Source organism: Carex rostrata, chromosome 35, assembly GCF_964058835.1.
Source record: "Carex rostrata chromosome 35, lpCarRost1.2, whole genome shotgun sequence".
Lineage (NCBI taxonomy): Eukaryota > Viridiplantae > Streptophyta > Magnoliopsida > Poales > Cyperaceae > Carex > Carex rostrata.
In genome coordinates this window covers 2349468-2362839 of record NC_135952.1, presented here as the reverse complement: position 1 = coordinate 2362839, position 13372 = coordinate 2349468, and the positions used below count along the sequence as shown (strand labels likewise).

Here is a 13372-nt window from a genome sequence, read left to right as displayed (position 1 = left end):
GTAACCGCGCGAATTCGTATCCTCTGAGATATCTCAAACTTTGCGTGATTTTATGGAAAATCTCAACCGTTTAAATACGCTCTGCACAAATCTTAAAGCGCACATAATGCTGCCCCCTATATCACCCCCGAATAGACACCCGACAAGTTGGACACGCAAAAGTTGAGATATCTCAGAGGATACGCACTCTAACCTTGCAACACAGTGCACAGCGCATTGGACTAATTAGCTAAAATGTTCCCACTTACTCCAATTGCAAACCAATCTTTTTTGTTTCCAATTGCAAACCCTAAACACACACACACACAAAATCTTGGCATAATGCCCTAATTGGCACAATACCACCCCCCCACAACCAACCAAAAGCTAACTGAAATGTTGCAAACCAAAAAGGTTAAAAACAGAGAAAGGTACCTGCGCTATGAGAGAGAAGAGAGAGCTCCAGAAATGATTAAATTATAACATAAGAGAGATGCAAAATCCTAACCGACCGGTTGCCCCGTTAAAATTTGTCAATTGCCAATTATTATAGGTCGCACCGCTGCATGGCATTTTACCTTCATCCCCATTAATTTTACATTTCTCTCTCTTTTTCATTATCTTTTCGAAGGACACATTTTATTTCTTTTCGAAGGACACCATACTAGAGATCCCCTATGTCATCGATGTATTCACAAATCCCCTAATCTAATAAAAGAACGTAGAAAACTTGTGCAAATTTCAAAAGCTAACTGAAATTTTGCAAACCAAAAAGGTTTAAAACAGAGAAAGGTACCTGCGCTATGAGAGAGAAGAGAGAGCTACGAGTGTCTTCTGTCTGAGAGAGAAGAGAAGAGCTACGAGTGTCTTCCGTCTGAGAGAGAAGAGAGAGCTATCACTGTCTTCGGTCTCAGAGAGAAGAGAGCGCTACGAGTGTTGCAAGGTGTAGAAATGATTAAATTATAACGAACCCGGATTAAAACTAATGAAAGAACGTAGAAAACTTGTGCAAATAATTGCAAAAGCTAATTAACCGAAATGTTGCAAACCAAAAAGGTTAAAAACAGAGCAAGTACCTGCACTATGAAAGAGAAGAGAAGAGAAGAGAAGAAATTATTAAATAATCGGCTAACAAAATCAGACGGGTTTTAAAGCCACACTTTTGTCTGCTGTGATTCTAAAGGGATTGCAGGAGGACCCCTGTGATTCCAAATCTAACCTTTCAGTTTTGAAAATGCACTAATCTCAACAACACTTTTTTTTATGCACGAATCTTTAGATAAATAAATGGATGGAATTGGAATAACAGGATCCTGCGATCCCTTTAGAATCACAGCGATTTATTCCCCTGCACGAATCTTCTGGATAAATTATCTGCGCAGAGGTGCCTTCAACCGGGACGTATATAATTTATTAAATTTCTAGTGCAAGAGCAGAAGAATTCTACGCCTACGCAGAGGTGGGAAGCCAATCTGCTCCTTTTCTCAATCTGCTCTTTTCTCAATCTGCTCCTTTTCTCAATTGCTCCTTTTGTTACACCAATCTTTTTTGTTTTTAGAAGTGAAAAAAATCAAATTATAAAAAACAAGATGGATTATTTTTTTTTCTTATTTAAATAAAGACCGAATCGATGATTCGATCCATTAGGTATTTTCTAATATTAAATTTATGATTCGGTGTAAATTGTAGTGTTTTTGTCACATATATAGAACATAAGAACTACTGAGATTAAAAATGAAATCAGACTTTTAAGCAATGGAAGACTTTTGCAAAGAGGGCCTTCATCTTTGATAATTATCAAAGATACCTTGGTGTCTTCTCTTTGTAAGGGAGAGAGAGAGGTTTGACAAATTATGTACGCTAATTTTAAAATATACGTAAGAATATGTCAGTATGGTATCCGTTAATGTACGCTAATTTTAAAATATAAAAATTTGCATAATTTTTTATAAAGCTCTAAAAAATTTCAAAATTATGTATTCCTCTCTAAAGTTCATAATATCATACTTACCCTTCTAAATTTTACAAATTACTCATTTTTTGTCTTTTCTATGGAAACACATTTTAAATTTATAAAGTGTCCATTTTATTCTTTATTGGAAGAAAAAAAAAACTAATATGCATGTTTATGTAATACCCAGTATTTTTTTAACATAATTTTTTAAATTAGTTTTGAACTTTAATAAAAAAAAAAGAAACAGAAAACTTAAGGGTCTATTATCTAAATGTAAAAATTAAAAATTAAAAAAAAATGGATGCCACGCGGCCCAGCCCTTTATCTCTCATTTTTCTCTTTTTCCTCATTCTCTCTTCGGAGAAGGAAATTAAACCAAACAGGAAAAAAAAAAAAAAAAAAATATGGTGGTGTTCAAATATATGTTATAAATCTTTTTGTGAGATATTTTTTTTTGTCAAAAATGTGTTGTAAAAATGTCTTATGAATAACTGCTGAGATCATTTTGTGAGATTTTCACCTCCTAATTTACTAACTAGAAAATGTGTTCAAAAATCTCAAATTGAACTGCAGTAGCTTTGTATGCTTGTATCCCTCCAGATTACACATATTGATTTAAAATATGTTCGACCTTCTTATACAGATTGAGCAAGTATATATAATGCATGTTTTAATTAATATGAACTAATTAATCATTATTTTTTCCATTTTGTAACATGACACTTACAAAATGTTTGGATGGAGAGTCTAGGAAGTAGGGGCGGAACTAGAATATTGAGATGAGGGGGCTGAAAAATAAAAAAATAGTGTTATTTTATTTTATAGAGGAGACTAAAAGTATTAATTCATATAAAAATTATAAAATTCAATGGACAAATTACAAATTTTCAATGCATGAGGTTGGCTTAGCCTCCTTTTGATTCTATTACCTTCCGCCTCTGCTAGGAAGGAAGGAGAGGTGGAGAATAGAAGGAAATGAAATAGAAATAAAGATTAACATATTTAATCTATTTGTATTTGAATGATTAATGAGAGAAAATAAATTGAACTTTTCTTTCTGTCTTATTTCTTGCTTGGTTGATTAAAATTTAGAAAGTTAATGAGAAATTTAGTAGTTGTTGTAGCTAGATCTGTGATAAAAAAAAACTTGTACGAGAATTATATAATTAAGATATAGGGTTAGGTATTTGTGTTACTTTTTCTAAAAATATTTGTAACAAAATTTATTTTCATCCATTACACTTCAAATTGAGAGAGAAACCGATTCTATTAATTACAATGAAATAAGATTAAATCTTTCACCTCCTCTACCCTTCACCTTTGATATAAATTTGTCAACCAAACACGATTCAACGGGAAGTTTTCTTTTATTTTCATTCCCTCCCTTCCTTTACTCTCCATCCAAACAAAGTGTTACACTACTAGAATCTTACCTATGCAAGAAAGTGTTTTATTTTCCGGGCTTGTTGCAAGGGTGTTCCCATGCAACAAGCAAAATCTTACCCATGCAACAAATCAGAATTCTAATAGTGTTAAGGGTGTCAATGGTACGATACGGTATAATGAGTGGAATTATTTTCAAATCCATATCCATTAAGAATTAATCTTATCTATACTTTATTATGTATCCATATTAAGAATTGATCTTATCATATCCTACTCATACCTGTTAACAATAATGGGTAATGAAACAGTAGCGAGTGAATAATAAATAATACTAATATAATAGATTTATTATTTTTACAATAGACCATCAAAATTCATGATTTCATACTAATATAAAAATCAATTCTAACTAATAGTTTTTTTATAAAGCAAAAAAACACAAACATCTCTTCTAACAAATTTAATTTGACAACTAATTAACAAAGTATTCAAATGAAAAAATAATATGTTTAACATAATATTTTGCTTACAAAAATATACATTTCTCATCATATCATTTTTAATAATATATATTACTAAATATTGCTCAAACATTATCATATAAAATACCACGCAAATTAATTTCACCATTGAGAAGAATATATTATTTCCATCTTAAACGATTTGAGAAAAAAAGACAACAACAATGAAGAAAAAATTTATCATCAGTTTGGTTCATCGTGAACACAACTATATAAAAAAAATGAATGAATTGAATATAATATTTATATATCTATATATAAATTTATTTTATGTAATTATTCTATATAGTAATATGTATAAAATAATATTTATCTGTATTCATATATATTTAGTTAAGGAAAAAAAATCTTTACTTATACTTATACCCAATAAACTAACGAAATTTTTTTTTTTATCCATACTCATAATTTTATCGGATACATTTGATACAGGGTAAACAGTTAAACGGCTGCCTTTGACACCCCTTTGACAATTTTCATTAATGTATCACTTTTTTGTCATTGAGAAATTTAGATATATATCCATCATAACTTATTCAATTAGATATTCCCCATCTAAATTGAAAAATTAGTTATTTTCCCATCTTAACTTCACAAATTTATTAATATATCCATTTGTAAATATTGTAACTTAAAAATATAATTTAAAATAAACAAAAGTTAAATGGACTATTTTGTTCTTCTTCAAAACTGTGCAACGCTAATTCTCCTAGAGTGATTTAGGATAATTGAATTTGAGTGGCTCTCTGGCCGCTGGGTCCCGCCCTCTCTCCTGGTTCCTTTTTTCTTCTCCTCTCATTTCATTTTCCTTACACTTTCATTTCATTTCATTTCATTTCATTTCATTTCATTTCATTTCATTTCATTTCATTTCATCGTCTCATCTAAGGTTAACAAGGATTGATAAAATTAATTAACAAACAGATAAACAAAAATGTTTCCTTTATATTCCCAGGAAATGTCGGCCGGCGTCCATTACAAGAAATGCTTGAGAGTAGGCAGCCTGTACTCTCAAGCATTTCTTGTAACAAGAAATGCTTGAGAGTTGTCAGGCCATGCCCCGGCCATACCAGTGTTGATACGTTCAACGTGAACGATGCTGTAGAGGCAAGGGAAAGAACTAGGGGGAAGGGAGAGAAGAACTGAGTAGAGGGAGAAGCAGCAGGGAAGGGACATGAAAGGGAAGATGGCCGGAAAGGGGATGAAGATAAAAGAGGGGCATTTCTTGATGCACAGTATTGAAGAAGGGCATAATATATAGTACATTTAACTTTTGTTTATTATTAAATCATATTTTTAAGTTATGATATTCAGATATGGGCATATTAATAAATTTGTGATGTTTTGATGGGGAAATAACTCATTTTTCAATTTAGATGGGAAAAAATATCTAATTGAACAAGTTATGATGAGTATATATCTAAATTTCTCTTTGTCATTTATTGGCTTTAAAAACATATTACTTTGTCACTTTCCGAAATGTGAAATGTTTAGTATGATGAAAAACTAAATATTTTATATTTTTACTCATGTACTATTTAACATGTCACTTGTCAAGAGATTAAATATATCACTTATTTTATTTGCTCATGACAATGCATTAACATGCTTAATTAGGACTTAATTGGTAAGAAACATCAAATAACTTTTCATTTTATTTAATAACATTTTGCAAATAATTATATATATAACTCGAATCTTTTGATTTTTTTTTTTTTTTTGAAGTAGAAATGTGGAAGTCAAGCTCTTAAATTCCATTGATCAGACACAAGATATGTCAAATCATACAAAAGTTCAACTTTAGTGAGTTCAATGGTAAATCTTTTGAAAATTTTAAAACGATCTAATAAGCGTATATTGAGGTAAGTATTGTATATCAAAGTATCACTCTAGACTGGTCGATAATGCAGCCATATGCATTTAATAATAATAATAATAATAATAATAATAATAATAATAATAATAATAATAATAATAATTTCATTTTATTTAATGAAAATTTGCATTGAACTCTTTGAAGTTTTTCAACACAAGCGGCAAATTAATTTATTACCATTACAAAGAGACCTACTTAAAATTATTAAATTATTATAAAATATGTTACACTTTTCCCTATATCGTACATGTTGCTTAATTTCGAGTAACAAAAACATAATCGTATTTTCACCTACCGTTAGCAGTTCCAAATTAATCAACCCTATTTTGAAGACTTTTATAAAAGTCACACGAAATATACATTTTATAAATGCCAATGTGATGATCAAATGATAATTAATTGTGTGACTTTTGGTTTGATATCACAACACAAAATTCTCCACCTTCAAATTTCTAAAACGGAGAACAAAAAATTGTAAATAGCATTTCATAATTTTCACAGTAATTATACTTTCATAAGATATTGGAGTAAACATAATATAAAAAATGTTGACAAAACTTTGGAGAAAAAAATATTTTAAACAAAATTAAAAAAACAAAGAGAGAAAAGAATGTACGTATATGAAGTGAGAGAGAGACATTGTGAGAATGAGACTGGTATTTTCAAAATGCCTTCGAAAAGGAAATCTCAAAATTGATCAAGAAATAAAAAACATAGATTCTTGAAAATTACCTTCCAAAATCTCAAAAGGTCATACCTATGTAGTGGTATCCGTTAGTATAGGATAATGTTAATAAATTTAAATTTCTTAAATTATTGTAGGGGACTAGAATTTATACAGCTCTTAATAACTACAAACTTATGTATTCCTCCCTCTAAAGTTTATAATATTATATTTGTTCTTCTAAATTTCAAAATAAAAAATACAATTATATGAAAACACATTTTAAATTTATAAAATACCCTTGACTTTTATAAATTTATAAATTATATGAAAACATGCATTTTATAAATGTCAATGTGATGATCAAATGATAATTAATTGTGTGAATTTTGACTTGATACCACAATACAAAATTCTCCACCTCCAAGTTTCTGAAACAAAGAAGAACAAAAAGATTGGTAAGTCACATTTCATAATCTTCACAGTAATTATACTTTAATAAGATATTAGAGTAAACATAATATCAAATATGTTGATAAAATTTTGAGAGAGAAGAAAGTGTGCTATCGGAACGTCGAGACCTAAACGAAGAAGAACAAAGAGAGGGAGTATGCCAGTTAATTGGTAATTTTAAAATAATAAAATTTCAACAAGAATGTGAATCCTAAACTAAACTAAACTAAACTAAACTAAACTAAGCGAATTCGTCTGAAGCGAGAGAAACAGAGAGTTAGATCATCCGATTGCGTAGAAAATATTAATTCAAATATAATAAAAGCTAAATTAAGTAACAAACGGTGATTTAACTCAAATTTTGAGTTAAAGGACAGGACTGTCCCAATTAAAAAAACACAAATATTAAAGTGTTGGATTGGCTCAGATTTTAATCGGTCGGTTCTCTGAATTAACTCAAACGGTGTGTTAATGCAAGTTTACTAATTAAATAAAATTCTTGAAAAAAAATAGTTGAAAATAAGAGAAAAATAATATATACTAATGAGATCTTTTTATTAGTTAAAATTTAGTTTTATTTTCAACTATTTATGTCCAAACATATATATATTTTATTAAATATGTGGTGCTGGTGCATACTCTTATTCTTATAGTTGCATTTTATTAAACCAGCATGAACATCACCATTACGGGTATGAATGAATAACTTTATGCGTGCTTAGTTTCAGGGGTAAAAAGGTCCTTGCATTGATTAAGTTATTTTTTAATCAACAAAATTCGATGTGATTGTTGAATAAATAGCTAGTTATCTTTCAAATAGCAACATCAGATGAAATTTACTGTTAAATAATATATATCTTAGGATTTATTTTGTCCATACAAACAGGTCTCCATCAGATGCTAAAGTGAGAGAATTTAGTGCATTTTAATTCTAAGGTTGATATGTTTGCAATTTATTTTGATGGAAGTGTTTAATTGTAATGTAAATACTATAGTGAGTTTCAGAAGAAGAAAAAAATATATATACGGACTCTTTTGGAATTCATTTTATTTCAAGCAATACAAAATGATTTTCACCGCAAAATTTACTATCTAAAAAAGGTGCTAAAGCTCTAATTGAACTGCAATACAAAAATTATTAGTAGTTACCAGGACAAAAAAAAAAAGAAAAAAAAAAGAGCAGATTACATGGAATTTGGCAACTCAAGAAACAAAAAAAATATAACAACATAAGAACACAAATTTAAAAAAGTTGTTTCACATCCCGAGTTGGGAGAGCAGCTTGCGCCATCTCGGAGTCTCTTCATCAAAGATGTAAGTGAGTTTAGACACCAACACTCCACTGCCACCAATCTACAATTACCAAATTAATTACCAGTGAGAAAAATATATTATTTAGTAGATGTTTAGCATTAATATGATATAGTGACATATAAATGGTACCCTTTTATCTGTTTGCCCGACCCATATCATATTCAATTTTATTGGGTATGGGTGAGGGTACGGGTAAAAACTATTCCGTACCCGTTACTATGTAAGGTAATTAATAAAAAATAAAAAATTATATATATAGTTAATATATTATATAGTTTTATTCATGACCCATATATATCTATTCAATGGCACTCTTTTATCCATTTACCCAACCCGTAATGTACCATATTCGATAAGATGGGTAACATTTTTTATCGGGTACGGTTAAGGATAGAAGTTGTTTTTATTCTTTAACTTAACAGGTAAAAGGTATGAAAATGCTTCCACCCCGACCCATTTTGTACCTATTTTGGTCATGTTCAAATCCAGTATGTGCTGGCTGTCTCAGTACTTACTAGCTCAATACCTGTTTGATTACCAGAATTTTCACTCTATTTACAGCAACTTTTCATTTCAAAATTGAGGATAAACTAGGTTCAACAGATATGACACTGAGCATTAATGCGAACTTGAAGAATATCACTTACAGATCGAAGTTGTTGGATGGATTTGTAAAGAGACTTCTGGGGCACGACAATGTTGATGGCATAATAGTCGACTTCTACCTTGCCATCACGAAGGCAGTAAACTGGACTGACAGTGGGCCCCTGTTGAAATTGCCACACCATGCCATATTAAGTAATGCTACTAAATTTTTACTGACATATACTGTTTAGTCTGGAACATCTATCTACATACAAAACAGATAATTTAGTCTATGAATTCGGTACCATTCCAATCTATTGAGTATCAAAATAGCTCATCCTGCTTCAATCTTGAGACATTACGGAATTACATGTAAAAACATGGCATTTATTTCACTGTTACCACAAAAGTAAATAGATATTTATGAGAAAAAATTCTGGGAAAGATCTTACCTGTAAGCCAGACAAGGATGTTTGACTAATGACTCTCTGTGCCACTTCTTCGGCAGTCTTGCCCCTCATGTTTGCTGTTACCTGTACCAAGCAAAAGATCCATTTTAAAAATACTAAAAAAGCAAGAATATCAAGGGAAAATTGGATGTATACCACTTAATTCATCTCTTATTAGATATTTCCCCACCCAAACTGGAAAATTAGATATTTATCCAATAGCAACCGTATTCATTATTATGCATCAAAACTTCAATCCTTTTAATATTTCCCCATAAACTTAGTTAATTGCATGAATATGTGATTTACTCTTGAACTCCTTCACTGCTTCTTCTATTCACACAATAAGAGTTAAAGAGGAGCATCAAACCTTGAAGGTACAATAGAAAAGAGAAAACGACTCTTGACAGAGTTGTTTATGTTACCATAATTACCAAGGCAAGGATAAATTTGTCATTTTAATTCAAAAACTAATCACATGTTCAGTAATTTGACTAATGTTTTGGGGAGAAATCAAATGGAACACATTTTTTATGGGTAAATAGCCAATATGAAAATTTTGATGGGAAAATATACAAAGTAGATAGAAGTGATGGTATACATCCAATTTTGCCTTACAATATGAAGAGGATATGAAATAATTTATCAACCATAATCTCTCCAGTTGCTCTCAGGTGGGCCTCCAGTCTCTCAAGCATCTCATGTGTAATCTCTAAAACGCCCTCGCGGCTGCTTAATGACCGCTTGCTAGCTACAAGCACTGCCTAAAAAGTGTTGCTTATGTCAATATCTAAGTTTTCTTATTTGTATACCCAGAAAAATATCTTTACTTTAGGTTCTTTTCATTTTAGCTTTTTCATTATAATTACTTATTTACTATAAAAAAAATCCGAACCCTAAATATCAACATTGCATTAGATGTTCATATAAATTGTTAAATAGATTCTAAGAGATCATCACAAACATAATAGTTGAAAAATGTTACTTGGCTTTGTAAAACAGTGCCGCCTTGAACTTCTTTCAAATTATTTTCACGCAAGGTTGTCCCACTACTGACGAGATCTACAATAGCATCAGCTGTGCCCATCTAAAAAATCAGAAATCACAAAGAGTTAATAACGGGTCATGAATATGTCCGAAAAAAAAAAAAATTAAGACAGTTGTATCAAATACTTGTCTTTGAGATATAACACTATGCTTTTTGCCATAAGAATATAATAAAAAGAGTTTTGTTCGGGAAATTAAAAAAAAAAATTAATCTATCAATAATTGTGAAAGAACTCACAGCAGGATATGACTCCAAAGCTCCATCAGCTGTGGTGATAGTCACATGCTTTAGACCCTTCTCTTTCAAAAATTTTGGCCCCAACTGTTAGTTAAATAAGAAAAAAAAAAGGCATAAAAATCAAAATTATATATAGTGAAACCAAGGAAAAAAAGAATAATATTTAAATATAATATTAAAAAGCATACGTATGTAAACCCAGTGACAACCCGTAGTGGTCTCTCTGCTGTCCATTTAGTCATCCTTGATAATTCATCAATGGAATTTATATTTTCAAAAATGCCCTCCTTTGGAATCTGATCAAATTAACAGATTTGTTATAGTTAGTACTAAGCTCTGTTGGGAAAAAATAAAATAAAATAGGAGAATCTTGTAAAATATTGCAAATTTAAGAGGTGTTTATGTACCGCAAGAGCTAAGTGACATGCTCCATACGCAAGTGCATCATGAACAATAACTAAATCCTCATCTCCCTGTTAAATGGAAATCAGAACAATTTTGTTATCTGAATACATTGTATAAGCACTTAACAGGGACAATTGTCTCTTAAACAAGCTATATATATTTTTTTAAGAAAGGGTAAAATGGGTATTTTATAAATTTAGAATGAGTTTTAACAGAAAATGCAATAAATTGGGTAAATTTGTGAGTTTTTTTTATTTAGAAGGGTAAATATGATATTACAAACTTTAGAGGGGGAACACATAATTTCAAGGTTTTTGAGGGATATACATGAAATTCCCATTAGAAAAATAAACACAATCAAAGAGAATAAAATGTAAACAAAAAAAGCACAAAAATACAGAACCTATACTGGCACTAGAACCAGCATTTGTATGGTTTACCTGTCCATACTCACAGACTGTATCATAACCTACGAAACCAAGGTCTAGATCGCCTGATTGCATCTTGCGAACAATATCTTTCGGCCTTTGAAACCAAACCTCTAGGTTAGGAAGCTGCATAGTAGAAACAATCAGCATTTATTAGCTCACCTCTAACAAATTAAAATTGAGCGAAGCTATGATACTATGCATAGCGCGGATTAGTCCGTGCTATGGATCAATATCTTCATTTTCAAAGTTCAAATAGTTGAAATGAGCTGTTCAACTGTTTTCTACATACGAAAATGTACTTATAGATCAAATTTTACATTTTTTACAATTTTTTTACATTTAAAAAAAAAAAATTGATCTACAAGTACATTTTCATATGGAGTTCATGTTGAACGATTCAAATTGACTGATTGGACTTTGAAAACAAGAGATATTGATTCATAGTACAGACCAATCCACGCTATGTGTAGTACCATAGCCTCAATTAATTTTTTTACAACTGAAGCACAAAGAATCCTAAATGTTTCCTAGAAGAACTGAAAGTGCAATTGGTTTAGGCAAATCCAGAGGGATGAAATTTCAGTGCTAAAACAACAAAAAATTAACAACACACTAGAAAGTATACCTGCTTCTGACTAAAGAATACCAGAATAATTTCAAAAGAAAAGAAAGAACATAAATTTTACCAGTGGAATATCAGCCGTATACTGTCTTGGATTCAGTTGCCTGACAGTCAATTGACAACTCTAAAACAACAACAAAAAAGTGAGAAAAGCAACAAGATAAGTTCAAGAAACACACAAGCGAAGATTAAACAATACCTTTAAGAGATTTAGGGTTTCCTCTGCCATACGACCCTTGCTAGGGAGCCCAAGGCGGACGACACTGCGTTCCACCTGCCCCGTCGTCATCGGAGTCACATCTCCGGCGACGACGGAGACGGAAGCGCGACACGCAATTGCATATCTACTAGGCCTCCTCCTCGCAGAAAACGGAGAAGAGAAGGAGAGAATCAGATCAAATGCAGCAGCCATAGATAGATGTGAGCAGGAGAGGCTAGGCTGAGCAGTGGTGCTATGTGAAGAGTTTAGTTTTGCTCACAAGGAGTACGTTCGATCCCCATTGGAGCTAATTTTGGTTCAATGGGATCTATAACCGTCCGATTCTCTTAAAGACATGTACACGAAAATTGATGCAAGGTTACACGAATATTAAAGCAAATTTCACAGATCTTAAGTTAGATCTAACGGTCTTGGTTCTCATAGAACCTAAAATAGGTCCAATGGGCATCGGATCTACTCTGCATTGAATTGTCGCCGCTTCTGGAATTTATTTACCTAAAGTAACTCAAACGTTGAGTTTTGATTCAAACCGTCAGATCTGGTTTGGCACGAATATTAATGATCCCCGTGCATTTCAGATCAGGCCGGATTGCTCCGGATCTAAACTCAAATATTCTGTTACCTCAGAGGATGGGACCCACTTTGTGAGTGGTCTATGGTGCTCCAGCTTTAATAAGAAAATATGAGTTGATTCCCACTAGTCAGTGAGAGAATTAAGCGGAAATATGTTGTCGACGGTTGTCAGACCGAGTTCACTGAAAAAATTGGAAGATGAGCTCAGAGTTCAGAGTTCAGAACTTCAGATAGATACAGGGTCACGTGTGTAGCACGAGAGTTTTCCTTTTGTGCGGCTATGCGTGATCAAAGGTCTGATAGTGATATGACCCGAAATTTTTATTTATACCATTTAAAAAAAAAAAAGGGATTTAAATGTCTTTATTTTTTAAAACTTTAATAGCTGAAAATTTAAAATTTAGAAAATAAAATAAAACTGTTGGATATGATCTACATCATTTTATCTATGCATGTGAAAAAAATTATGGCATTTCAATTTTGTTTTGATTGTCATCAAAAGCTTATAAAAAATGTACTAATGTGAATAATTTCTAGATGTTGATTTTTCAACTTATTGATTCATATAAAAATAAAATTGAAATGTGATATTTTTTTATGAGCACACAGAGAAAATAATATATATCACATTTAATGGTTTTATTTTGACTTTTAA

General features: G+C 31.2%; 1 protein-coding gene across 1 annotated transcript; it reads right to left on the bottom strand.

The window, feature by feature from the left end:
- Positions 1 to 7938: 7938 nt before the first annotated feature.
- LOC144549475 (ATP phosphoribosyltransferase, chloroplastic-like) lies at positions 7939 to 12388 on the bottom strand. The gene is made up of 11 exons (XM_078298224.1): positions 12124 to 12388; positions 11989 to 12048; positions 11312 to 11425; positions 10874 to 10939; positions 10655 to 10762; positions 10467 to 10550; positions 10167 to 10268; positions 9832 to 9945; positions 9185 to 9265; positions 8795 to 8914; positions 7939 to 8186 (listed from the first exon to the last, which is right to left on the bottom strand). The coding sequence occupies exons 1-11, from the start codon at positions 12334 to 12336 to the stop codon at positions 8091 to 8093; spliced, it is 1158 nt and encodes a 385-aa protein (XP_078154350.1). The 5' UTR covers positions 12337 to 12388; the 3' UTR covers positions 7939 to 8090.
- Positions 12389 to 13372: the final 984 nt, after the last annotated feature.

What these genes read in the sequence shown, in the direction of transcription:
- LOC144549475 (XM_078298224.1), bottom strand. Translation starts at nt 12,336, where the DNA reads ATGGCTGCTGCATTTGATCTGATTCTCTCCTTCTCTTCTCCGTTTTCT. An exon ending in ATACGGCTGATATTCCACTG is followed by an intron (nt 11,426 to 11,988) that starts GTAAAATTTATG and finishes TCTACTATGCAG; the next exon opens with CTTCCTAACCTAGAGGTTTG. An exon ending in CCATCCAACAACTTCGATCT is followed by an intron (nt 8,187 to 8,794) that starts GTAAGTGATATT and finishes TGGTAATTGTAG; the next exon opens with ATTGGTGGCAGTGGAGTGTT.